Raw genomic sequence first — 27034 nt, 5'->3', positions numbered from 1 at the left:
ATGCATGGATTTTTGTAACCCTTGTTTGGTTGGAGAACAGCATCGCAAAATTCGGATGGGTGTGAATTTTGAAGGGTGGCTGTGTTTCGGTTCCCACATTGTTTAATAAAGTTCAAATTTGATCGATCTGGCTTTAAATGAGGACAGAATTCAATTTCTCTTTCATCCATAGTGATAGCCATCATTTCAGAAGAGGTCTGTACTCTTTATTCTCACACGGTGAAAAAAACGCTTCTCCTACAATGGTGTCTGTTGCAACCCTATACATTTCTGCTCAGAAGTAAGTCCTAGTGAGTTTAATGGGAATTATTGCTGAATTAAAGTGTACAAGTTAGTAGCTTTATACATGCACCTTTGGGTGTTAGACTGCAACTCTCATCTGTCCTGCCAGGTTGGTCAGTGATCAGGGACTTTGGTCATTGTAGTAAGGCCACAGGTTGCGCATCTATGATATAAAAGAGGAATACTTTTTTAAAAGCATGTATTAGCCATATGCAAGTGTATAGGGATTTAGTTGGACATAGATGAAGCACCTAAGATTTCTTGCTACAGGTGATACCCCTAATCTCTTTAAATGTTCCAAATGTTGTGTGTTGTTTTGGGTTCAGCGTTGACAGGAAGTTTCGTGAACGAATATTTGGGGGATGCATTACGAAGGTTTAGGGATGAATTTCTAGCTGATACACCTGGCTTGTTAAATTGTGGATTAATATGATGAGCTTTGTCTTGTATATATGTACATGTCGATTGTGCTCCCTGGGTCTTTTGTTTTCATTTCTTTCCAGTATTCAAAATAAGAATACACTGCGAAAAATTGCGTGCTTTTATTTTTGCGATTCCATCCTGCCTTTCGCCTCTTGATTGCATGGTGATTCCTTGCCACCCCTAATAATTTTGCAGCTGCCGAGGTGGCATGAGCAATTAGACCTGCCCTTTCCCCACAATAAAGAGCTGTGTGCTCTTAATGATTCAGATAATTGGTCCATCTGTATTGTCAACACGGGCCAGCAGCAGCTGTCGGGTGTTTTAAGGTAAAGGTAAAGGGACCCCCTGACCATTAGGTCCAGTCGTAACCAACTCTGGGGTTGTGGCGCTCATCTCACTTTACTGGCCGAGGGAGCCGGCGTACAGGGTCATGTGGCCAGCATGACTAAGCCGCTTCTGGCGAACCAGAGCAGCGCATGGAAACGCTGTTTATCTTCCCGCTGGAGCGGTACCTATCTATCTACTTGCACTTTGACCTGCTTTCAAACTGCTAGGTTGGCAGGAGCAGGGACTGAGCAACGGGAGCTCACCCCATCGCAGGGATTCGAACTGCCGACCTTCTGATCGGCAAGTCCTAGGCTCTGTGGTTTAACCCACAGTGCCACCCGTGTCCCTGTCGGGTGTTTTAGGTAGGCGATATTTCCAGCCCTAACTGGAGATGTTGAGAATCAAACCTGGGACTTGCTGCAGAAGGCAGATGCTCTACTCCTGAGCTACATCCTTTCCTTCTAGCCAAGGTGCACCCCTGTCTTGTCTGGATTAACCCTCCGTTTGCCAGGCTTCACACAGCCTGTATTATTTGTTCCACCTTGCTGTGTTACATCGTCATGATATTAACCATGCAAGTGGCTTCTACAGGGGTGGCTGGTGCAGTCTGTATCCTGCAGTTTTGCTCAGCAATGGGACCATCTCGTCGCCTGCTGTTTTGGCAGTCTTGCAGTGCCCCCTTGAGGCAGTGACAGGGCCTGATGCTCGGGACTCTGCTGACACCCATTCTCCTAACCCCCTCTGTCTGACACAAGGCGCGCACACCCTCCCACCGCCTGTGATCGCAACCTGCCTCTGTCGATCAAAACTTTCCTCTTGAAAGATGGCAGGACAGCGCCTGATTGCGAGCTGCTTCCTTGCAGGCAAGTTTCTGGATTTTGTATGGGAGCATACAGGAATCTGCTGTGCAGCAGAGGGTATCTGTGTGTTTGTGTGCCTTTATCTTTAGGCTCCACTTATAGGATTTGGAATAGGAATGCCATAGGACCTGTTTTAGAACAGGATGAGTAGCCACGGAAAGAGATGTTGGTCAGACACTGTATCAAAGGCTATTCCAAACTTTTTTTTTGAAGAAGAGCTCCACTCTAGTCAAGAAAGAAGTAGCTACATGTACGTTTTTCACCCTGCTGTGTGTCTTTCGGTACAATTTTTAGCAGGACCCGTGTGCCTAAAATTCTTGGGGACCAGGAAGTTTGCCTGCTTTTTCTTGCTTCCTCTCTTTTGCAACGCCTTCTAATTTTAGTCTCAGGCTGCAGCCCCTTTCGTTTGCCGCTTGGCGCAGAGACAGCTGTTGCCATATTTGTGAGGGAGAGCAGGGGCAGTGGCAAAATCTTTTAAAATGCTTTCGGTTGCATTTCCAAATATGCCCTTTGCAGCAGCAGCTGGCGCACCAACGTTAAGTAAGGACCCAGGAATGGAAACAAAACAAAACTGAGGAGTAATGCGGTTTCACAATCCTGCTAAAGAATACACATTAATTGCACAAGTGGTGTTTCTCATAACCAAGTAGGTAACTTTAGCAGAATCTACTGGTACATGTGGGATCTTTCCATCGTGTAGCATGTGTCACAGGGGTAGATACTTGAGAAAAGGGCTTAAGAAAGGGGAACCAAGGAGAACTACTTGAAAATGATTTACAGATGGTATTTAACTCTGAGTAGGCTTGCTAAGTTGTGTAAGACTGAATCAGATAAGTGCTGGAAATGCAAAGAGGTTGAAGCAAAGTTCTTTCATATGTGGTGGACTTGTAAAAGGGTAAAACAGTATTGGGAAATGATACATAATGAATTGGAAAAAAATATTCAAAAGTGCTTCCCCCCCCCAAAAAAACCCCCAGAGTCCTTTCTGTTGGAGATAATTCAGACTGAAATTCCCAGGTGTCAAAAATGGTTCTTTATGTATGCCACTGCTGCGGCCCATGTTTTGTTAGCCCCAAAATGGAAAACAAGTGAGGTCCCAACCAAAGACGAATGGCAACTTGACAGAATATGCACAACTCTCAGAGCTGACATATAGAAGAAGAAAGCAAGAAGAACATATGTTTAGGGGAGATTGGAAAACGTTTATTGAATATATGAGAAATAACTGTGTACAGCTGAAAATGTTGGCAGCATTAAGATAAATTCAACAGTATAAATAAGTTATGATGGATGTAATAACAGAATACAGTGGTACCTCGGGTTACAGACACTTCAGGTTACAGACACTTCAGGTTACAGACTCTGCTAACCCAGAAATAGTTCCTCGGGTTAAGAATTTTGCTTCAGGATGAGAACAGAAATCGTGCTCCGGCAGCACGGCGGCAGCAGGAGGCCCCCATTAGCTAAAGTGGTACCTCAGGTTAAGAACCGTTTCAGGTTAAGAAGGGACCTCTGGAATGAATTAAGTTCTTAACCCAAGGTACCACTGTACTTTAAGGTATAGTTTTTGTGAAATATGCAGGGATTTATGATATGCAAAATAAACCATGGAAAGAGAAGAAGGAACGTCATTGATATCTTAAGGCTGTAAAAATGAGTACCGTATTTTTCGTCCCATAGGACGCACCTAGTTTTTTTGGGGGGAAATAAAGGAAAAAAATTTCCCCTTTATTTCCCCCCCCAAAACCAGGTCGGGGAATCCAAACCAGGTTGGGGAATAGCGGGATGGCAACGCTCCGCTTCCCCGCTGTCCCCCGAGCTTGTGGGGCTGGCACTGGGGAGAAGCGCGCTTCTCCCCAGCGCCAGCCTCCAAACCAGGTCGAGGAACAGCGGGATGGCGGCGCTTCGCCTCCCCACTGTCCCCCGAGCTTGTGGGGCTGCCCGATGTCTGTCCGAAGTGTGGGGCGCTCTGCTTCAGCGCTCCCTGCGCTCCGTGCAGCAGGCTGCGGATGTCTTCCCGAAGCGCCGGGCGCTCTGCTTCCAGTGCACCCCGCGCTCCGTGCAGCAGGCTGCTATCCGCAGCCTAGGGAGCCCTGCGGGAACTCCCGCGGGCTCCCCAGGCTTGCTGATAGCTTCCTGAAACCTGGAGAGTGCGCACTGACCCCTCTCGCTCTCCAAGCTTCAGCAAAAGCCTGCATTCGCCCCATAGGACGCACACAGATTTCCCCTTCATTTTTGGAGGGGAAAAAGTGCGTCCTATAGGACGAAAAATACGGTACTTTAAATTATAAAACATATCTATCTCTATCTATCTATCTATCTATCTATCTATCTATCTATCTATGAACCAAGATATATAGAACTTGTTGTGCTTGACAAGACCTTGAACTACCCTGCTGCATTGTGTGAGGTGTGGTGGCAAGATATGAATGTTATTAAATCAGACTGCAAATGAGCTTTGCTCTTGCAAGGAAGTGACAATTTCTCTCCAGGGACAATACTGTAAAAGAAAAGGAAAAACCTGTTGTCTTGGGTATAAAAGAAGCAAAGGGTAAGAAAAATCTATTGCCTTAGCAACATTTAGATGTCCCGACCCTATGAAGGCCAGGAAGAAGAAAAAGGAAACAGCCATCATTCGAATGGCAGAGTCAGAGAACAAAGCACATGAGGTGAAGAATGAATCAAACAAAGGCCAATTTGGTTTGACACATGTGCAGTTTGAAAGCTTGCCCCCGGCTTTATTTTATTTTAGGGATTTCTGTCTTGCCCCTCAAAAGGCCCCCAGGGCAGCTTACGAAAAGTTAAAATAACAGGGAAATTAAAACAACTTGCAAAACGCTACAGTATAATGGTATAAAGGCAGTTGATGGAAATGAAAAGCAAGCACAGCGCAATAATGTCAATTTACAGAGGACTGAGAAACCATTTGCCCGGTGAAGAAGCATTCTGGGCGTTACGAGCTCAGCCAAGTCACGTTCCAAAGCGGATAATTACCGTATTTTTTGCTCTATAAGACTCACTTTTCCCCTCCTAAAAAGTAAGGGGAAATGTGTCTGCATCTTATGGAGCAAATGCATGCTGTGCAGCTATCCCAGAAGCCAGAACAGCAAGATGGATTGCTGCTTTCACTGCGCAGAGATCCCTCTTGCTGTTCTGGCTTCTGAGATTCAGAATATTTTTTTTCTTGTTTTCCTCCTCCAAAAACTAGGTGCGTTTTGTGGTCTGGTGCGTCTTATAGAGCGAAAAATATGGTACCAACTTTGATGACTCTTTCGGTTGAGTGTGCAGGCTTCCCAGCGATTTTAAGCTCCGTCTTGGGCTGTGCAAAAACCCTCAGTTTGCTGAAAAGCAAAAGGCAGTGGAGAACATTGAGAGTTTGTCTTTTGTGTCATACGAATCCGGATTCTGGATCTAATCCCGTGTCTTCTCTGCTCTGTCTTAGGGCTCCTCTTCAGCCGGGGCCTGGCTGTCAGCCTCCCTGTCCTCAATCTCTATGCCGTGGTTGGGGAGATCTTTGTCCACGAGTTTGAAATAGACGACTTTAAGGATGCCTTTCCCTCCTCCATGGACGAAAATGGTAAGGGTAACCAGGAGCGGTTTCCTTTCAATCCATCCCAGGCACAGTTAAATAGCTAGCTGCCTTTCTACAGATACGGTTTTGTCTACATAATGGCATGTGTCTGTGTACCTAGATCTATATATGTTGCTGTGATTAACAAACAAAGTAATTATTATTATTATTATTATTATTATTCATGGAGCTAGCTGCTCTGCTTTGTCAATCACAGTAGTATATTATTTCAGCTGAATCCTAAGAGTGATCTGCAGCAAGCTTGTGTGAAGCGCTCTTTGATGCCAAGACTACAAAAGGACAGGTCCCTGCCCCGAGTGCTTACAATCTAACACGTTCGGTTTCCGAACGCTGGAAGCCCGGAAGTAAACGCTTCCGTTTTCAAACGTGCCTTGGAAGTCGAACGGCTTCTGCTGCATGATTTTCAGTTTTCTCAATTGAACTTGCAGCCAGCCCTTTGCAACTCGGCTTTCGAACGTTTCGGAAGTCGAACGGTTTTCCGGAACGGATTACGTTCGAGAACTAAGGTACCACTGTGTTGTTGTTGTTAGTCCTGCCTCCATAGAGATCAACCCTATACAGTGTAGCCTAGGTGTTTCAAGGAACAAGCTTCAGGATAGCATCTCCATCTCCCAGGGAGCGCAGAAGAAGCACAACATTAGCTCAATTTGGGTCTGAAATCTTACAGAACCGCCTGAGGCCCCTGTCACTTTCCACACCAATCTTCTGGATCACCCAGACTTGCCCCGCTGGCTGCGCTACATTCAACGCACCCCCTACCAGACGGGATATCTCTACGGGTCCCCCACAAGCAAAGAACTCGGCAAGCAAACAATTGAGGTGCGTGCATGTTCTATAATTCCCTGACGGACAGGGGGGTGGTCATCTATTTTGCTCAAGATTCACTTGAGAGCGTCCTGGGCAGAAGCCCAGGTCCAGGCTGAGCCTGAAGTCATGCCCACATCCTATAGCTAAAGCATATTTATAACATATGGCTCCCCCCCCCCAAAAAAAACACCACAATGGGAATGGTAGTTTGCCCATCACAGAACTACAATCGCCAGCACCCTTAACAAGCTACAGTTCCCAAGATTTTTTTATTTTTTTGGGGGGGGGGGGAGAATCTTGACGTCAAACACATGCACCACACGCCAATGCCCCTGAATTTTGGGGGCAACCTGGTGCCATGGATTGGGCCCTGCAACTGCATCTCTGCCCCTGTGGGACAGCACCAGCAGTGGAGCACTGATGTACAGCATGTCCCTATTTTCACCTGAGGAATATTGGGGGGTATGGCTAAAACCCATGACTAGAAATCACTGGCAAACGTAAGTGTGGACAAGCCCTTAATTAAGTTGGTCTGCAATGAAATTCAAACCAAATTAAACCCTGTTCCTCCCCTCCCCGCCCCTCCAGTGGAGGGTTTTAGGTCTGATGAGGCCCTAAGTTACTGAAGGTAATGGTTCCCTTTATATGCCTAGCTATCCTTTATCAACAATAAATGGTCACTGTTTTTGTTGTTGAATATATGTTATCTGGTAATTTATGGACCTCGTAGGTACCTAAAGCCATTTGCACATGTTGCCCTGCAACCAGTCCATGCAGAATGTAGGCACCCTATATATAGAAATGTGCAAACCAGTGATATTTTAGGGAGCAGGCTAGCAGGTGGGGCCCATGACTTACATCATAGGAGCCTACACAACACAAAACACTGTTGCTCCATGTAGGTTTTGTTTCATTTGTTTTTTATCTTATATTTTGGAAATGTTCATCCAGGGTTTTTTCCCTTTAATTTTTTGGGGGCTCCCAAGAGAGTGGGGCCCTAAGCTATAGCTTGTTTAGCTTATACGTAAATCTGGCACTGGGCACCGCCTGTCCTCTCCCCCTCTCCCTCCTTCCCCTCCTCCTCCTCCTCCTCCTCCTCCTTAGTCTCAGCCTTGTCTTGTTGAAATCAGCAGAGAAAAGGGACAAAGCAAGAATTTGCTGGCTCAGCTTGTCATGGCGTCCATGCCTTCTGCCCTAGTAGGGGGTAGCTGGGTACATTTGCCCTGGGTCTCGGTGGACTAAGCTGACTGGGACCTGCTGGACTCACTCTGTCATGCCAAGAATGCCCCATGCCTCCCAGCTGATGGGGGAATCCCGGCACCAGCCATCGCTACTAGCTGCAGCCAGATATCTCCAAAATTAAAAAATTCCTTCCAGTAGCACCTTAGAGACCAACTTAGTTGGTTATTGGTATGAGCTTTCGTGTGCATGCACACTTCTTCAGATACCTTCATGCATGCACACAAAAGCTCATACCACTTACAAACTTAATTGGTCTTTAAGGTGCTACTGGAAGGAATTTTTTTATTTTGTTTTGACTACGGCAGACTGTTAAGTTGTGGGTGAACATATCAGACAACACAGAGATTCTTCAGACAGCTCTTGTTTATTCACAGGCAAGAACAGAACTGAACTGAAGGGTTCAGCCAGCCTGCTTATATAGAGCTCAACTACAAAGCAACAGTAACAACTTTCTGTAACTATCCAATCACTGAACGTCACTTTCAATCCCTTATTTGCATATGCGGACCTGAGTGAAAACTATCTACAGTATCCCCCTGCTGGCCCAGGGTGAGAACTTCAGTACATAACACAGACCAACATGGCTACCTACGTACCTGTAACCAGATATCTCCAGTACCAGCTTTGAAGAGCCAGTTCCACTCAGACACAGGATATGATTGCTTCTGCTTCCAGCCTTTGTGGTAGCCATCGGCCCAGAAACTATTTATTTGCTGTTCTCCTTATTGGAAACCTGCTTTTTTTCCCTTTGAAGGCTGAGATACAACGGTGTGTGGGCCATACCCTCCAATATTTCTCCAGTGAAAATAGGGGTGTCCTAAGGAAAAGTGGGACATTCTGGGATCAGATTAGAAGCTGGGATGGTTTCTGTATATCTCCCTGGAAAATAGGGACATTTGGAAGGTCCGGTGTGTTTGGGCATGTGTTTTAAGAAAAATTAAATTAACCCCCAAATCTCTTTCTCTTATTTGTGACAGGTGAAGGCATATAACAGATACACTTATGAGACTGCGAGGCAAACCATGATCATCACCGTCGCCCCATCTTCAGGTAATTCCCCCTCCTCCATGAAGTATATGGGGCAAATTCAGCTGTATTTCCTTACAATTGACTTTGGTGGGGATACTGGATCTTGGCTGGGTGCAAATTCCTCATTGCCTGGACTCCCATGAAAGGCCTTTGTTGGGCTTTTGCGGGAAGGTGGGTGAGCAGATGTCGACCCGAGCCAGGAAAGTTGGAGAAGACTTCCAAATCCATTTAGGCCCAATGTATATATATGCATTATTTGGGCTTATTGATGCCAGTGATGGCTTGGCCCTCTCCTGGGCCAGTGATGAGGAATCAAATCTAGCTCTCTCTCTCTCTGTGTGTGTGTTTATTTCTGTTTTACACTTTAGAATACTCATTTAAACAACCTTAAAATGTCAATGACTTCCCTTCTTCTCTTTCCATGGTTCATTTTGCATAACATAAATCCCTGCATATTTTACAGAAGCTAAACCATTCAGTATTCCATTATTACATCCGACAAAACTTATTTACATGGTTGAATTTATCTTACTGCTGCCAACATTTTCAAGTGTACACAATTCCCCCCATATATTCAAAAAACATTTTCCAATCTTCCTTAAGTGTATGTTCTTCTTGTTCTCTTATTCTGTAAGTTAGATCTGCAAGACGCGCATATTCCATCAGTTTAAGTTGCCATTCTTCTTTAGTTGGGATCTCGCTCATTTTCCATTTGGGGGCTAACAAAATACGGGCTGCAGCTGTGGCATACATAAATGTTTTTGACACCTGGGAATTTCCATCTAAATTATCCCTAACAAAAAGGACTCAGGTTTTTTTTGGAAAAGTACTTCTAAACACTTTTTTTTTTTCAATTCATTGTGGATTATTTCCCAATACTTTTACTGGTCCAAGAATCTAGCTGTGTTTTTACCTGCCCACAGCTCAAATGTGAGACCCTCATGAGGCAAATGTGAGGGGTCCCCTCCACCCTAGACCTTTTGCCTTAAACATGTATCGGGGCAGATCAACATCATATATTTAAAGCACATCCATTTAAAGTGCTCTTCCACTGATCTATGTCCCTTCCCCACTGCATAATCCTAGAACTGTACAGTTGGAAGTTACCATCATGAGAGTCATCTAGTCCAATACAGAAATCATTTGCCCAATGTGGGGCTCGAACCGGCCACCCTAAGATTTAAAGTCTCATTCTCTACCGACTGAGCTATCCAATCTCCCCCCTGTGCTGGTTTACTCAGGAATAATAAGCCTCGCCGTGTTCCGTAGCGCTTTCTCTCTCTAGCAAACGGGCTCAGGATTATCACTCTGCAAGTATGTGTCAAATGACGCGTCAGGCTTTGGAGCGATTATGAAAGGAACTGGAAAGGAAACAGCAGGCATCGCAATGCCTTTCTGCCAGGCGGCTGCAGTGTGGCTTCAAATAGAATATCATCTCCCTGTCTCAAAAGGATGTAATAGCGCTAGGGGGAAATGATCAAAGAGTTGGAGCGCTTTTGCCTGCAAGCAAAGGCTAAATTGAAGCTTTTAAGCTTAGTATAAAGCAAAAGAGCATGATAGAGGTTTATCAGTTTTTGAGCAGTATGGGGAAAGTGGCTTGAGAGAGCCCTGCCTTCCCTTTCTTAGAATTGTAGAGTTGAAAGAGGACCGTCTAGTTCAACCCCCTGCAATGGCAGATGTCCCATACAGGTTTCGAACCTGCAACCTTGGCCTTATCAGCACCTCGCTCTAACCAACTGAGCGGTCTAGGCTCACAATCCACAGAGGAAGAGATTTGATTGGATGCTGGGAGTCAGCTGATACATGGGATCATGGGCTTAGACCCTAAATAGAAGGGACAGTTTGTGGGAGTCAAGGAACAAACAGGGAAGAACAGAGAGAAAGAGGTGTTTCTTTACATGAATGGTAGACAGTACCACTCCAATACACATTTTCCAATCTTCCTTAAATGTATGTTCTTCTTGTTCTCTTATTCTATAAGTTAGATCTGCAAGACGTGCATATTCCATCAGTTTAAGTTGCCATTCTTCTTTAGTTGGGACTTCACTCGTTTTCCATTTTGGGGCTAACAAAATATGGGCTGCAACTGTGACATACATAAATAACCTTTTTTGACACCTGGGAATTTCCGTCCAAATTATCCCCAACAAATGGTGAGTTGCGGGGCCTATTCTGCTCTGTTGGTTAGAGCATCATCATCATCATCATCTTCTTCATCATCATCTTCATCATCATTTTATTTGTACGCCGCCTTTCCATAGTTAAAACAGTGCTCAAGGCAGCTTACAACATGACAAAATGTACATAATTATCAACATAACAAAAGTCATAATAAATAAAACACATCAAAAAATACACAACCAAAGGGAAAACAATTTCCACATAAATCACACAATCTAAGACTAAAAATACAGCATTAATATTAATCACAATTTAAAATAACATGGTGTTGTTGTTTAGTCGCTTAGTCGTGTCCGACTTTTCGTGACCCCATGGACCAGAGCACGCCAGGCACTCTTGTCTTCCACTGCCTCCCGCAGTTTGGTCAAACTCATGCTGGTGGCTACGAGAACACTGTCCAACCATCTCGTCCTCTGTCGTCTCCTTCTCCTTCTGCCCTCTATCTTTCCCAACATCAGGTTCTTTTCCAGGGAGTCTTCTCTTCTCATGAGATGGCCAAAGTATTGGAGCCTCAGCTTCAGGATCTGTCCTCCCAGTGAGCACTCAGGGGTTATTTCCTTCAGAATGGAGAGGTTTGATCTACTTGCAGTCCATGGGACTCTTAAGAGTCTCCTCCAGCACCATAATTCAAAAGCATCAATTCTTCGGCGATCAGCCTTCTTTATGGTCCAGCTCTCACTTCCTTACATCAAATGGCACACATCAAAATGACATAGATAAAAAAATAAAAGCAATTAAAAACAAAAATGGAGGCCTCTCTGCCCAGCAGCAGCAGCAGTCCTTCATGGAGCCTGTCAGGCCCCGCCCCAAGCCAGGTGAAGAGAGGCAGGGCAGGGCCCTTCAGGTTCCCAGCAGGTCAGTCCTGCAGCACAGTGCTGATAACGCTCAAGGTTGCAGGTTCGATCCCCGTATGGGGCAGCTGGATGAGGGCAGACAGAGGTGGGCTGGGCAGATGGACCAGGACTTTTTGTGGTGGGAAGTAATGCATATATCCCCTAACCCTAATCCTAACTATAAACTCTTTCTGTAGATGGAGAAATGCCATACCAGGCGGATTTCCTGGTGAAGAACTGGGATGTGGAGGAAGTACTGCCAGCAGATATCCAGGATCTTTTCCAGCAAGCTGTGGACAGCATGTGGGAACAAGATGGCCTGACCGTCGTCAATATTACCTCAGCATTGGACCGGGGAGGCCGTGTACCTTTGCCCATTGAAAACCGGAAGGAAGGGTAAGAGGAAGGGAGTCTCTTGCAGGCTGTAGAAATGGTCCCCAATACAGTGGTACCTCGGATTAAGTACTTAATTCATTCCGGAGGTCCGTTCTTAACCTGAAACTGTTCTTAACCTGAAGCACCACTTTAGCTAATGGGGCCTCCCACTGCCGCCACGCCGCCGCTGCGCGATTTCTGTTCTCATCCTGAAGCAAAGTTCTTAACCTGAAGCACTATTTCTGGGTTAGCGGGGTGTGTAACCTGAAGCGTATGTAACCTGAAGCGTATGTAACCCGAGGTACCACTGTACTGGAAAGGCTGCCTCCTTTTCTACAGAATCTCCTCAGATTCTGCCAGGGAATGGTCTGAAGCAAAGGGATGGGGGATGCATTCCCAGCAGAGCAGCTTCTCTCAGAAAAGGAGCTGGAGGCGGAAGATTCACCCTCCCCCCCCCCCCCCCCGTTGCCTACAGTTGTCTCAGAAGCCGAGACAGACACAGACACAGAGCAGTTTAGGCAGGAGTTACCTAGCTGGGAGATAATGGCAAGGGGAACAGAAGGGAGGGGACAGATAGCAGAGACGTCATTAGAAAGAGTGGGGGACACTCCCTCCATGAACTTGGAGATCCAAATGTATTAGAGAACAAAGGTTGCAGAGAGAAGGAGGAATCTCCCGTTGGCACCTATTACTTGCGGAAGGGGGAAGGGGCAAAAGTTAGAGAAGCCAACTGCTCTCCTTGGGGAGGGATGTGGATTTTTGCTTGCATCCTGATGCCTGAACTATAAAATACAGTGGTACCTCAGGTGACAGATGCTTCAGGTTACATAGGCTTCAGGTTACAGACGCCGCTAACCCAGAAATAGTACCTCGGGTTAAGAACTTTGCTTCAGGATGAAAACAGAAATTGCGCGGCGGCGCGAGGCCCCATTAGCTAAAGTGGTATCTCGGGTTAAGAACAGTTTCAGGTTAAGAACGGACCTCCGAAATGGATTAAGTTCTTAACCCAAGGTACCACTGCATAAACTTATAAAAATATAAACGTATAAAAGAACTATAAAATATAAGGTAAAGGTAAAGGGACCCCTGACCATCAGGTCCAGTCGCAGACGACTCTGGGGTTGCGACGCTCATCTCGCTTTATTGGCCAAGGGAGCTGGCGTACAGCTTCCGGGTCATGTGGCCAGCATGACTAAGCCGCTTCTGGCGAACCAGAGCAGTGCACAGAAATGCTGCTTACCTTCCCGCCGGAGTGGTACCTATTTATCTACTTGCACTTTGATATGCTTTCGAACTGCTAGGTTCGCAGGAGCAGGGACCGAGCAACGGGATCTCACCTCGTCACAGGGATTCGAACCGCCGACCTTCTGATCGGCAAGCCCTAGGCTCTGTGGTATGGACCACAGCGCCACCCATGGACTAAAATATAAACTGCCTGTTAATTCTTATCTGTGAAATTCCTGGAGGGGAGGCGGACTCTCCACACCTGGCAGATGCGAAGATCACAGAGGGGCCCCACTTGGTTGTTCCACCGCCCTCAGAAACTGTAAATTGGGAGGCCAAATAACAGGAAAAGGAGTATTTATCTGTTGAACAGCAAGGCTCAACTGTACACGTTTTCTGGCTTGCTAGCACTGCAGATCGGAAAGCTGCTCATTGAAAGCCTCTTCTGCATTGCCCAATACCAAAGGTGTCAGTCTGGGTCTCAAATCCCACGTGAGATAAGGACTTCCCTCTGCATGCGAAGACAGGCTCCAGTGGATTGAGCAGACAAGACCAAGTGTGGGTTCAATGGTCAAGAAGGCAGTTTCTCCATGACCTGTAGAGGGAAGTGAGGGGCAGATGGGACTCGCCCACCAGGGAAGGTAGCCCATCTAGGAGAAGGAAAACTCTGGTCCTAAACCTCCGCTGCCTTGTGGGATATTTTGGGAGAAGAAAAGGCTTGGGAGTAAACCCTACACAAATCCAGAGTGGTGTCACTAAGACAGTTGGATGGTGTCTTTTATGCCTCCTTCCAGCAACTCCTGCAGCCCAGCTGGTGCCAAACATATTGCCCTGCTTTCCTTTGGCCTCAGCCCAGTATACCTGAAGGAGCATTTCCACCCCCCCATCATTCACTGAGGTCCAGCTCCCAGGCCATTTAGGGCTTTAAAGGTCAGCACCAACACTTGGAATTGTGCTTGGAAATGTACTGGGAGCCAATGTAGGTCTTTCAGGACCGGTGTTATATGGTCTCGGTGGCCTTCTTCTCCTTCTTGCAGGGTGTTCATCAAGGTGGGCTCCAAGGAGCCATTCAACGAGTGCTTAACCAAGGTCATGTCCCCTGCCAACCGCAACCGGTGCAAGCTGCAGCAACAGCCGGCCCTCATCTGTTATGACACCTTCAGCCCTCGGTTCCAGATCGACTGGTGCAACCTCACCTTGGTGAGAGAGGAAGCTAGAGAAAGTGGGTGGTGGCATGCGCTAGGCCATCCCAGAGATGCTCACTCCCCCTCTGTCCTTCCAACCCCCTTTTTTCTGCTCCTCAGATAGATCTCACCAATATATACACCACGGAAGCAGTGACCATCTATGGAGACGGAGTGCTAGAGGAAGGCAGCGAATTCAATCCTCCGGATGACGCCCCCGACAGGGAGTTCTTCAGCGACTTCCTGCTCACTTTCCTCCTCCCTTTCCTCCTGGCGCTCCTCCTCGCTCTCCTCCTGGCCTACATCATGTGCTGCCGACGGGAAGGCGTGTAAGTCTGAGTCTGAGGGAGGCCACAGCCTCCCATGGGCATTTCATAATACAGTGGTGGCTCCGGTTGTGAAAGGGATCCATTCCGGAGGTCTGGCCGGATCCCGAGGTTTTCGCAACCTGAGGATCACTGTTATACGCATGCGCGCGGCGGTAGACCACTTCTGCGCATGCGTGCGCAGTGAAAAACTTCTGGGTTTGCTGCTTTTGCAACCTGAAGTTTACGTTACCAAGGGTGACGTAACCCGAGGTGCTACTGTAGTACATTACAAAAAAGTTATACACCATAAACACAACATTTTCACACATTAAAAAGAAAAGGATTCTTTTGAACCTTGAGACCTCCTTCCTTCCTCCATAGGTTCCAATTCTAAATTTTATTCCTGCATACTTTACTGTATTCTATCTGTTATATAATCATAGTACCCAATGTTACATTACGGGTGTCACTGTATTCCTGCCAATGATTTGAACTGTTTTCAGTGATCTCTCAAATATGTCAGAAAGTCATTCCAGTCTTTTGAAAATACTCGGTCTTTCTGATTTCTGATCTTTCCCACCAGTCTTGCCACCTCTGCATATTCATTCCATCAGCTTGGTCTGCCACTCTTCTCTGGTCAGTACTTTTTCTTCATGGTCACAGTCTCCCAAAAGGCAAAAATGGGTTAAAATCTGACAGTGATTTACCAAGGACAGGTCCAGAAAATGTTCAGCTAGAGTATACAGGATGGTTGTTATCTTCGTACAGCCCTGAGTATACTAAATTCAAGGTTTTCTGTTGCCAAATTGGACCTAACCCCAGTTTTCTCCCTTTTTAAAATTGTAGGCAGAAAAGGGACCAGAAGACCTCAGAGTAAGTAGTTGTGCCTCCATTTGCATGTGAGTGGTTTGTGAAAATGTGAAATCATTACTTCCACATACCCCACACCCAGTGTCTGTATTTCAGAATTGCTTTTCCCCTTTCAGCCACACCCTTTTTTGTATTTTCTATTGTCGTCTTTTAAAAGTGAGGCGATCCAAAGTACACACCTTATTTGAAAATGTGGATAAAACAAAACCCACACGTCAGCGTTATATAGTCACGGGTATTGAAAGTATGAATTTCTTCTTCTTCTGTTGACCAAACCCTTGCAATCATTTTGAAATTCCTGCCTTACGTGCCATGACTACAGGGCCAGCCCCACCATTAGACAGGCTGAGGTCACTTCCAGACAGTTGATATTTCTGGGTGAGATTCAACCACAGGCTGGCAAATTTTAGCATTTATCTGGACCTTTTTTGCGACAAACCCACTTCCCCCAAAGCTTTGACTTTATGCGGTTAGGAAAGTGATGGTGAACGGATGCTCGGTAAATAGTGGAAGTCACCTGACGTCCTTGCAAACTAGTTAGAGTGGATACTCAGTGAATGGGCTATGAGTGGGGAGTGGTGTTGGGGGTGATGGAGCTGTGTGTTCCATGCAGTGGTGTAGCATGGGATGCAGGGGGCCCGTGGCCCCAGGAGCAAATTTCTGAGGGGACTTTAAAGTTCCAGAGTAAAGTATATCACTCTTCCTGGTCTTTATGTCTCTTATAAAATTCAAAGAGAGAAAATGGATTTTAAGTCTTTTTGTAGGTCAGAGTCAGCTCAAGCTCCCAACTACTATGATAGCAATCTTGGTAAAATTAGTTCTTTCAAATTGATATTTCCCCTCAAAAGAATGGGAATCAGATTTTCTCCATCTCCCAAACTTCCCACAAGCTGGGAATTGGGAACACCTTCAATTCCAAGAATGGATGCTTTGTTCCTTTGCTGTGATGATTAAAGACTCTTTAAATCAGGCATAGGCAAACTCGGCCCTCCAGATGCTTTGGAACTACAACTCCAATCATCCCTAGCTAACAGGACCAGTGGTCAGGGATGATGGGAGTTGTAGTCCCAAAACATCTGGAGGGCAGAGTTTGCCTATGCTTGCTTTAAATGGTCAGGGACTCTTTTCGTTTTGTCCTGCAGTGAAAGGGGGAGGGAGGAAGTTGAGTGCCCGGAGCCTGACACCTGTCTTGCACAGCCTAAATGGGCCTACTGCCCTTGGTCACAATGGGGGACATCACTGGTGTCTGAATAAAATAAATATCCTGGTCTGGAACAGGATAGGGATGTCTTGGGGCCATTGGACATGTCTTGGAGCTTACCATGCATGAATAGAAATGTGCCTTTGTTGATGACATCATCACACGGGAGCAGCATCACAGGGGGCTTGTGATCCCACAATGCACCGAGCTGTTTCCATGGCAACCATTTAGTCCAAGTCCCTCCCCTGTAACCTCATAACCTCTGGCAAAGCAGGATGGCTTTGTCATATCTGCCTTGCACAGGATATCACCACCCAACATCTTCCTCAGCTGCGAGGCAGGTAGCGTAGGGATGTACCAACACAAGCCAGGCTTAAGGAGAAGATGAGTGCCTTAGGCGAAACGCAGATTGATTTCTTGGTTAATAATGAGGAGTGCTCAGAGGAGAAGATATCGGCAGACATCTTTGACCCCCCGGCACATCAGGAAGACCAGGCCTTAAGGGAGCCTCAGCCGTCATGTTCCGGCGAACACCTGAAAGCTACCTCCAAGTCCAAGACGAAAAGCAGAGAGCTCCACAAACCTTCCTTCCCCTGGAAATTCCTCTTTCCGAAGCGCGGTGTCTCCAAGCTCATTTTCCAGGTGGTGGCCTCAGGAGAGAAACGTCATGGCGTCTCCCTGCAAGCCCTCAAGAAGAGTGTGGCGGCCACCGGATACGACCTTGAGAAGAAGAAGAGCTACTTCAAGAGGGTCTTGAGGGCCTTGGTGGCCAAAGGTGTTCTGCGGAAGCTGACTGGCCGAGGGCTCACGGGCTGCTACGCCATCAGCCGGATGATGATGAGGTTGCTGAGGAGGAGGAGCCAGAAGAGGAGGAGAAGGGGGAAGGGGAAGGGGAAAGGGAAGGGGAAGGCCTTGCCAGATCTCAAGCCGAAGCAAGTACCCAAGAAGAAAAAGAGGAAGAGCAGAAAGAGGAGGAAGAAGAAGACCAAGAGGATGACATCTAAGCCGACTGACTTGCAGAGTCCTATGCTGATGACAGGTTCCCATAGCTGACGCTGTGTGTAAGGAGGAAAAAGAATAAAGTGTCGTATTTGAAGTGCCTCTGTTTTTGTGCCTCTTATTTGAGATGGTTAACATCTGATCCAAAGACATGAGAAAGGACAGCTTCTTCTCAGTCTTTTGAGATGGAGGTCTGATGCAACCAGAGGTCTGATACACAAAATGTGTTTGTGTATCTATCTATCTATCTATCTATCTATCTATCTATCTATCTATCTATCTTTATTGTGGTCCATAGACCCACAAAACAGTTTCAAAACAAGATACAGTTGAGACAACCAAACAACAGGCAAAAGAGACCGAGGTAGTCATTTTGCTATGTCTAGAGCATGATGGTCTCTGTTTCTTGTGACCTCCAAAAGAAACTTTGCCATGGTCAGTGTAATATCGTTTGACCTATCCTCCAGAAGGCTTTTAATATGGGAGGCTTCAGATTTTCCCGGCAAATTTGCTAGTAAGGGTTTGATCAGCTGATCCCTTGCTTGCTCATTCTGATAGGGGATGCCTCTCAGTCTACCGTTTAGAACTTCTGATGGAAATACAGTTAATCCAGCTTTGGTAAATAAACGCCGATAGGTGGGTACGGACAAATTCCTAAGATAAGAGGCTAACTGGAAGTCGTGCCCGTATTGGATTCCAGCTGCAATCGGGCCACATTGGATTACATTGGATCTGGATCGCTGGTCGCTATGTGAGATGTCCCAAAGCCTTTGCCTCAGGGATACAAGGGCGGTATCACAGCCCAGTTGATACAGAAGGGATGGTGACAGTCCAATCGAGGTGGCTTTTCTGGCCATAGTTTTCAGCCATGGACTGATAAACTCTTTGTTGGTTAGATGTACAAGTAATCCCTTCCCCAGGCCAAATACTGTGATCTTAAGCCAGTATTTCAAGGCAGCCCACCAAGCTTTGGTGGAAAGTGGGAATTCACGTGTGTGTGTGTGTGTATCCCTAAGGCAGGGGAGCAGAGTGGCAGACTGTCTCTACTGGTGGCCGGGACTTCCTAACCCAGCAGAAAAAAATTTGAGGGTAGAAAGTGGCCCAGTTCCTGCAATCTCATATAGTGTGACAAGACGTATGTTCACATGGCATGATGTCTTGGGACAGAAGTGAACATTGCCTGTTCACCCACCGCTGGGGATGGATCAGCAAATCTGTCACTTTCAGTTTCTTGCTGCTTCAGTCATAAATCCAGTTCTCCACATTTCCACATCTGTTTGCTTTAAAAAAATAAAATCCTCGTGGAAAATCATCAGCACATTGGTGCAGATTTCTTTCAAAATAAGCATTTATATGCATTTTTGTCTAATATAAATGTTTTAAAAAACTATTTTTATTAGTTTTCCAAATTACCAACAAATCAAACTAAATTAATTTAATACTTTTTTTAAAAAAAAAAATCAGGTTATCCACCGCTTTTGCGAACGTATGTCCATCGTTTCCTCCCGTAGCCACACTTTTCCCTCAAAGCTGCAAGTCCTAATATAATGGCTGCTCACCGTCTTTCCCGTGACTGGCGGTTGTGGCCTGACGCGGTCCCTCATCTCTCTCTCTCTCGCCCAGATGAACAGCGCCATTTTAGAATGTTTTCCCGTCCCCTCCGGCCACTGTGGAGGCTCATGGGAATCCGTTCTGGAAGTCCGTTCAACTTCCAAAGCATTCGGGAACCAAGGCGCAGCTTCCGATTGGCTGCAAGAAGCTCCTGCAGCCAATCGGAAGCCGTGTCGGACATTCGGGTTCCAAATAAGGTTCGCAGACCGGAACACTCACTTCTGGGTTTGTGGCGTTCGGGAGCCGAAACGTTCACGTCGCAAGGTGTTTGACTTCTGAGGTACAACTGTACACTGGTAGCTCCTAGCTCCTCTGATGTGGTAGGTGATTCTGCCCTTAGGGATGCTCGAGGAATCCAAACTCTGCAAATTCCTACATGAAATTTCCTACACCTTTTGGACTGATGCGCAGATAAGTACTTTGCTAACCGCCAGATCTCAATGCAGTGCAGTTACTGGCAATTAAAAATGTTGCCAATGTACCCAACTCCTTTCAAGAGCAAAGCACATTTAAATTATGCATTCTGAGGTAAACGATGCCTGTAGATAATCTATTAAAGTACATCTTAAATACACATTTTGAGATTAACACCCGCACACCCGCCACCAAAACTGCAGTTTAATGCAGAAAGGGGATTGAATAGCATTTCCCCCCTTCTCATTCATGAAAGCCTTCCTTGAAGTGATTTCACAGTAAAGAATAAGTACAATTAAAAAACATCCACCAAGGAAAAACGACAGCCACATGGTGAGTAAATTGTGGGTGAAAAAGGAGGCCTCGTCCACGACAGCTCCAGAGCGTAACAACACTGAGGTCCAGTGCCGGGGGCCTTCTGGCGGTTCCCTCGCTGAGAGAAGCCAAGTTACAGGGAACCAGGCAGAGGGCCTTCTCGGTAGTGGCGCCTGCTCTGTGGAACGCCCTCCCACCAGATGTCAAAGAGAAGAACAACTACCAGACTTTTAGAAGACATCTGAAGGCAGCCCTGTTTAGGGAAGCTTTTAATGTTTAATAGACTATTGTATTTTAATATTTTGTTGGAAGCTGCCCAGAGTGGCTGGGGAAACCCAGCCAGATGGGCGGGGTATAAATAATATATTATTATTATTACTATAACATGAGAACGGGCCCTTTTGGTAGTGGCTCCCATCTGTGGAATGCTCTCCCCAGTGAGGTTCACCTGGCACCTTCATTATAAGCCTTTGAGAGCCAGACAAAAACATTCCTTTTTAACGAGGCCTTTGGCCAATGAACATCCGATGCCCTTTTAAAATGTGTTGGCAGTGTTACTGGGTTTTTTGTTTTTCTTTTGATTGTGCGTTTCGCATTTCTGTGTTTGGATTATATCCCGCGAACCATCCTGAGACCTGCGGGTATAGGGCGGTATACAAATTTAAATGATGATGATGGAACCTACAGACTGGAAAAAGACAATTCACCCACCCCCACACCGTTTTTCAGTTTTGTCCTCCCCCTTCCCCACTTATATGTGATTTTGATTTTTTGAGGAATGGGAAAAATTACAGACACCGGTGAATTTTAAATACAGGGCTTGCTTTATTCGTCATAAGGATGCGGAAGTCACTCTGGAGGACACAGCAAGCACCCTTCACACTTTGACCTGATTCTGGGCAGCTGGGAGAGAGAGAGCCCTGCTTCTCTTTGCGCCTCGGCCGGACTCTGCCTTCCCTTGCTTCTTGTTCCTGCCACTCTTGGACGTGGCTTGGCTGCCTTTTTTCTTGGCGGCTTCCTTGGCCTTCCGGCCTCTCATCTTGGGCTGGTACTTCTTGACGATGTTGGGGTTGACCTTGAAGAAGCCTGTGGCTCCCTTCCCTTTCACTTGCCAGAGTTGCCCTTTGGACACCATGTTGTTGATGGACCTCATGAAGTAGTGCTTCTTCTCCTCCATGTCGTAGCCCATGTCGGTCACGGTCTTCTGGAGAGATTGCAGGGAAAGCCCAGTCTTTCTCCGGCAGGTGGCCACGGCTGTAAATATCAGCAAGGAAAGGTGGGTGGTCGGTGGCTTGGGCACAGCGGCTCTCGTTGGATTGCGGTCAGAAGCAGTCTTTGCCCCAGGAGTTCTTCTGCCTCTCTGCAAGGAAGGATCCAGGGAAGAAGGGTCCTCAGAGGAACCCGAGGATTGCATGTTTGGAGAAACATCAGATTCTTCAGTGTCTTCTGGAGCTGAGTCTCCGTTGGTTGAGCCAGTTTCAGATGCATCAGCCGAAGGAACGTCCGCAAATTCTTTTGACTCCATCATATTGCTCAGAAAGTGCCTTCTGTTTGACCCCCTTCTTGTTGTTGTTTCTGGGTGGATAGTTCTGTCGGTTCGTTTCTATCTGGGAGGGAAATGTGTCTCACTCCCTTCTCAGATTTAAAGAAAGTCAACGGGGGTGTTGCTTTTGTCTTTCTCTCTTGGTCTGTATTGTCCACACGTGTCTACCACGTCTGTCTTTTAACGTAAACAGGTTTGGAGATTTTGTGGCTCCGAATATCTTGTCACATTCACAACTTGACTCGCCCGCACACTCACCCAATCCTTGCTGCGATACTTGGGGTTTCCTGAATAAACAGTTATCTCTTTTCAACCTCTCTCAACAGTACTTTTGAGTTTGCTTGCCTTGGTGGGTAGAGGATTTCAAGTTGATGGTGCTCAGCTGCAAGGCAAATCAATCCTGTCCATCTCTCAGGCACAATTTGAGTATTTAGGTCCAGCTAGTTGTCATGGGAACAAAGCTGGATGCTCTGTGATGTCAGCTTAGTGCTCTATGATGCCACGAGGATACTGCCTGAGGTATTGCATCACACGCCTGCCTCTTCCACTTAATGGTTTGCTATTTTCTTTTAAAAAAACACACACATTGAACTATTTGTTAACTCAACAAATGAGAGTAGTAGTAGTAGTAATAATAATAATAATAATAATAATAATAATAATAATATTTGTATCCCATCCATCTGACTGGGGTTGCCCCAGCCACTCTGAGAAGCTTCCAGCATCTATAAAAACACAATAAAACATCAAACATTAACAACTTCCCAATACCGGCCTTCCTTCAGATGCCTTCTAAAAGTTGTATAGTTACTTATCTCCTTGTACATCTGATGGGAGGGCATTCCACAGGGCGGGCACCACTACTGCCCTCTGCCTGGTTCCCTATAATCTCACTTCTCACAGTGAGGGAACCTCCAGAAGGCCCTGGGAGGTGGACCTCAGTGTCCACATGTCAGCTGAGTGATGGAGAGAATATGTAGCATAGAAAAGGGCCCAGGTTTAATCTCCAGGTAAGCAGGGCCACAAGAAGACTCCCACCTTGGCTGTTGGAGGGGTGCTGCTAGTTAAAGTGGGATACATTTCATGCATCATCGTAAAGCCAGGTCAACTGGTCCTTGTGCCCCGTGATTATTATTACTATTACCACATTTATAGCCACAGCCGGCCCAAGACATTTTGGCGACTGAGGAGGACCTCAAAATGGCACCTCCCTCCCTGCCAGGGAAGAAGGGATGAGGGAAGATCTACATCAGGAACAAGAGGGGACTAAATATCTACATTGGGATCTGCTGACCCTATGGATCCTGCCACCTGAGGCGGTCACCTCACCTTGCCTCATGGGTGGGTTGGCCCTGTTTATATCTCACTTCTCCTTCTCAGTCATGTACAGTGGTATCTTGGTTCTCAAACGCCTTGGTACTCAAGCAACTTGGAATCCAAACACTGCAAACCTGGAAGTAAGTGTTCCAGTTTGCGAACTTTTTTCGGAAGCTGAACATTCTCCGTTTTGAGTGTTACGCTTCCGAATTGATGGCCACACTTCCGTTTTAAGTGTTATGCTGAGGTCTGTCTGTTTTTGCTATTTATTTTGCATTTTTCTTGTTTTTGCAGCTCTTTTTTGTTTTGTTTTTGTGACTGTGTGGAACCCAGATCAGTTACTGATTGATTGATTGATTGATTGATTGTGTGACTGCAGTACATTGTTTACTGCTTTCATTTTATGGATCAACGGTTTCGCAAGATAGTAAAATTCAGGTTAAACTGCTGTTTTACGAGTTGTTTTTAATTGTCTGGAACAGATTACCGTATTTTTCGTCCTATAGGGCGCACCGGCCCATAGGATGCACTTCATTTTGGGGGGGGGGAATGAATAAAAAAAAATTATTTCCCCCCAGCCGCGGGTGCCGCCCCAAGCCTTGCGTAACCTGCCCGAAGCACGGGGCGCCCTCCAGAGGGCTCCCCGTGCTTTGGGCAGCAGGCTGCTGCCCGCAAGCCTTGTGAGCCCACGGGAACTCCCGCCGGGCTTGCAAGGCTTGCGGATAGCTTCCTGAAGCCTGGAGAGCGAGAGGGGTCGGTGCGCCCCGATGCCTCTCGCTCTCCAGGCTTCAGCGGAAGCCTGCATTCGCCCTATAGGACGCACACACATTTCCCCTTCATTTTTGGAGGGGGGAAAAGTGCGTCCTATGGGGCAAAAAATACGCTAATCCATTTTGCATTATTTTCTACGGGAAAGTGCGCCTTGGTTTTGGAATGCTTAGGTTTTGGAACGGACTTCCGGAATGGATTAAGTTTGAGAACCAAGGTACCATTGTACATGGTTCCCTCCCTCCCCATTTTATTCCCACATCAACCCTGTTGGGATAATACCATTTCTTTTCTTCCTCAGCATCCAAATGGTGCACCACCACACAATCCACGACAACACTGAGGAGCTGAGGGAGATGGCCAGCACCCGAGATGTTCCCAGGCCCCTCTCCACCATGCCCATGTTCAACGTCCGCACAGGCGAGAGGACCAATCCCATGAGAAGCGCCCGCTTTGACACTGCCCAGGTGCCTCTCATCCTGGCTCAGCAGTGAACGTTTGTCAGGTGAGTTCCTCCACAGCCACTGCAGAGCCATAGAGGTGAATGGGGCCTTGAATGCCTGGGAACAGGCATGTTCAGTAGGGTTATAACATATATTTTTTTACAACCTCATGTTCCTGTAGCTTAGATAGACGAACTTTGGCCTAAAAACAATGGAATGAACTGTCATTTCCAAATCGTTTGGAAAAAAAATTTCACCGCAAAATCAATAAATTGATTTTTGCACATGTAGCAAAAATGGTACAGTGGTACCTTGGTTGTAGAACGGCTTGGCTCCCAAAGAAATCGGCTCCCGGACGCCGCAAACCCAGAAGTGTGTGTTTCGGTTTGTGAACGTTTCTTGGGAGCCGAATGTCCGACGCGGCTTCCGATTGACTGCAGGAAGCTCCTGCAGCCAATCAGAACTGCGCCTTGGTTTTCAAACGGTTCTGGGAATCGAACGGACTCCCGGAATGGATTAAGTTTGACAACCAAGCTACAACTGTAGTGTATTCTGTAATGCGCACAGCATGTATACAGGGAAAACAGAGATTGCAAAGTTTATAATACTTGTGCTTTGTACATTGTACATCATTGCAAAGTTTATAATGCCTTGTACATTGTACATCATTTCTTACTGCTTAGAATAAATCGAGGTTGCAGTTTGTCTTTGTTTCTGCCTCGAGCACCATAAAATTCCCGCATCGCTTTTGATTGCGCATTCTGCGCACTGATTACTTCTTGGTATCTGGAGTACAGATGGCTCCTGCTTCCAGTGATTCTCCAATACAGTTTTAGGAAATTCCAGATAGCTGTAAAAGTTCTAAACAGTCCCATAAAGTTTTAAAAATTGCTAATACTTATGAGTAGCAATGTTACATATATGGTGATACCAACTTTTCTGTCAGGGAACTGCCATCGGAGCTGGAAGCGGAGGGAAGGCTCCAAAGGGATGGCGGAGAGGGTCCCAGTGGGGAGAGAGGGAGCCCGTCTGCTGGGGAAGGAAATCAGTGTAACACCAGTAGAGAAGGGGGGCAGATGGGGGAATCGGGGAGGAGGCTCCAAGACTCCTCGCCGGAGACCAGCGGAGAGAGTACGGGTCCTCCGCTGCCCACACCCTCCCTGCGCAGAAGACTTCCACGCAGGGAGAGTAGGAGGAGACTTGGTGTCAAGGAACTTTTGTGCTGGAAGAAGTTTAAGAAACGCCCACTGACGGATTCTGCCAGCGACTGAGACAGTCACGATGCTGGAGGCTGTTCAGTCAGAAAGGGTTAACCAGGTAACCTAGCCAGGAGTGGCGGCAACTTACGCACGAGCAACCCCTAAACCCATTACATTTTCATTTCGGGGTGACCTTTTTTTCGCAACTGAGAAGAATTAGTCCCTTTTTCAGTGTTTCTAAGCAAAAGTTCATCCCTTTATGATACAGGAAAGAGGTGTGATTTTTTAAAAAAAAAGTCAAAAAGTTATAACGCTAGTGCTCAGTCAAGGCAGGATTTAACCCTGTCCTTTTTCCAGGGGTGGGGAACCTTTTTCTTTCTTTCTTTTTTGCAAGTACAGTGGTACCTCAGGTTAAGTACTTAATTCTTTCCGGAGGTCCGTACTTAACCTGAAACTGTTCTTAACCTGAAGCACCACTTTAGCTAATGGGGCCTCCTGCTGCTGCCGCGCTGCCGGAGCACGATTTCTGTTCTCATCCTGAAGCAAAGTTCTTAACCTGAAGCACTATTTCTGGGTTAGCGGAGTCTGTAACCTGAAGCGTATGTAACCTGAAGCATATGTAACCCGAGGTACCACTGTACAAAGACACAGAAACCTTCTGGTGGATGAATGACCCCTCTTGTAGTCTCCGTTCCCCCTACTCAGTAATGGAAGCCAAAGAAAAGCATGTGGTATTAAACTCCCCCCTCCTCTTTCCCTCCAACAGGTCAAATCCGGCCAGGCTGTGGAGAATGTCCCCACCAAAGACTTCTCTCAATATTGAGGCAACTTCTCTTGAAACTCGGGAGAGTGGATTTTGCTTTCCTGCTTGTTTCCACTTTGATAATGGTGGAAATTGGGGTAATGGTGGGGATTCGGTAACTCTGTGCGTATGTTTGTAGGGTTAAGCATTTTGACTCCCGGGGCAATGCTGTTTTTGTGTTTTTGCTACATATCCAAGTGGTGGGTGCGTAGTTCAGAGCTGCTGGTGCCAGGCATTGTGGGTACATAACCTTGGTCACAGAACTACAGTGCTCAGAGTTCTGTGGGTAACATCACGACAATACCTCTTTGAACCCATAGAGTGACTGCGATCAAAGAGTCCTTTGATTACCATTTTGCACCTTGTTGTGATAAAAGGTTGAACACGCTTCTTTGTATTGTTTTTATTTATTTTATTTTATTTTTATTTACCTTCTCCCCAATTAAGAGCCTTCAAAAGGCTGGATTTCTTGGTTAGCGTCACATTCCGTAACTGTTATGCAGCTTTGATGGGTTCAACTTGGAAAACCTCCCATAAATCAGAGTGGAGACTAAAGGTATGCTAAAACCTCATGCACAACTTCAACACACATGCTGTGCCAAATGGCACCACACACACACACACACACATTAATTTTCACCCGCACACATTTGTACAATGGGTGTAAATACTTTCCAGCAATGGATGGAAAGGTCTGTCCATTTTGGTTCTCCCAGCTTCTCATTCTTCCAGTCTTCAATTCTGTCCTCCATATTTCTGCAACAATTGGCAATTTTCTTTGTAAAAAAATAAAATAAATCCTCATAAAAATTCTTCAGCAATTTAGTGCAAATTTCTCCTAATAAGCACATTTTTGTATGCAGGTTTGACTGATATGCACGTTTC

At 46.3% G+C, this 27034-nt stretch overlaps 2 protein-coding genes across 2 annotated transcripts; both read left to right on the top strand.

The window, feature by feature from the left end:
• The first annotated feature begins 1779 nt into the window (after nt 1–1779).
• Nucleotides 1780–26536, top strand: SGCA (sarcoglycan alpha). The gene is made up of 10 exons (XM_080979449.1): nt 1780–1895; nt 5335–5469; nt 6152–6303; nt 8511–8583; nt 11774–11972; nt 14213–14375; nt 14480–14688; nt 15514–15540; nt 24007–24210; nt 26114–26536. Exons 1-9 carry the CDS (start codon nt 1856–1858, stop codon nt 24197–24199), a joined length of 1191 nt encoding a protein of 396 aa, XP_080835575.1. The 5' UTR covers nt 1780–1855; the 3' UTR covers nt 24200–24210; nt 26114–26536.
• On the top strand, nt 16912–17837 carry LOC308462113 (uncharacterized protein). Its single transcript, XM_080979520.1, has one exon. It carries the CDS (start codon nt 17123–17125, stop codon nt 17789–17791), a length of 669 nt encoding a protein of 222 aa, XP_080835646.1. The 5' UTR covers nt 16912–17122; the 3' UTR covers nt 17792–17837.
• Nucleotides 26537–27034: the final 498 nt, after the last annotated feature.

This window comes from Podarcis pityusensis, assembly GCF_964106645.2.
Source record: "Podarcis pityusensis genome assembly, chromosome: 13".
NCBI classification, from domain to species: domain Eukaryota; kingdom Metazoa; phylum Chordata; class Lepidosauria; order Squamata; family Lacertidae; genus Podarcis; species Podarcis pityusensis.
Note: the sequence above shows the minus strand (reverse complement) of the source record. Positions and strands in the feature narration are given on the sequence as shown.

What these genes read in the sequence shown, in the direction of transcription:
- LOC308462113 (XM_080979520.1), top strand. Translation starts at nt 17,123, where the DNA reads ATGAGTGCCTTAGGCGAAACGCAGATTGATTTCTTGGTTAATAATGAG.
- SGCA (XM_080979449.1), top strand. Translation starts at nt 1,856, where the DNA reads ATGGCAGGACAGCGCCTGATTGCGAGCTGCTTCCTTGCAG. An exon ending in CACCGTCGCCCCATCTTCAG is followed by an intron (nt 8,584 to 11,773) that starts GTAATTCCCCCT and finishes CTCTTTCTGTAG; the next exon opens with ATGGAGAAATGCCATACCAG. An exon ending in ATTGAAAACCGGAAGGAAGG is followed by an intron (nt 11,973 to 14,212) that starts GTAAGAGGAAGG and finishes TCCTTCTTGCAG; the next exon opens with GGTGTTCATCAAGGTGGGCT.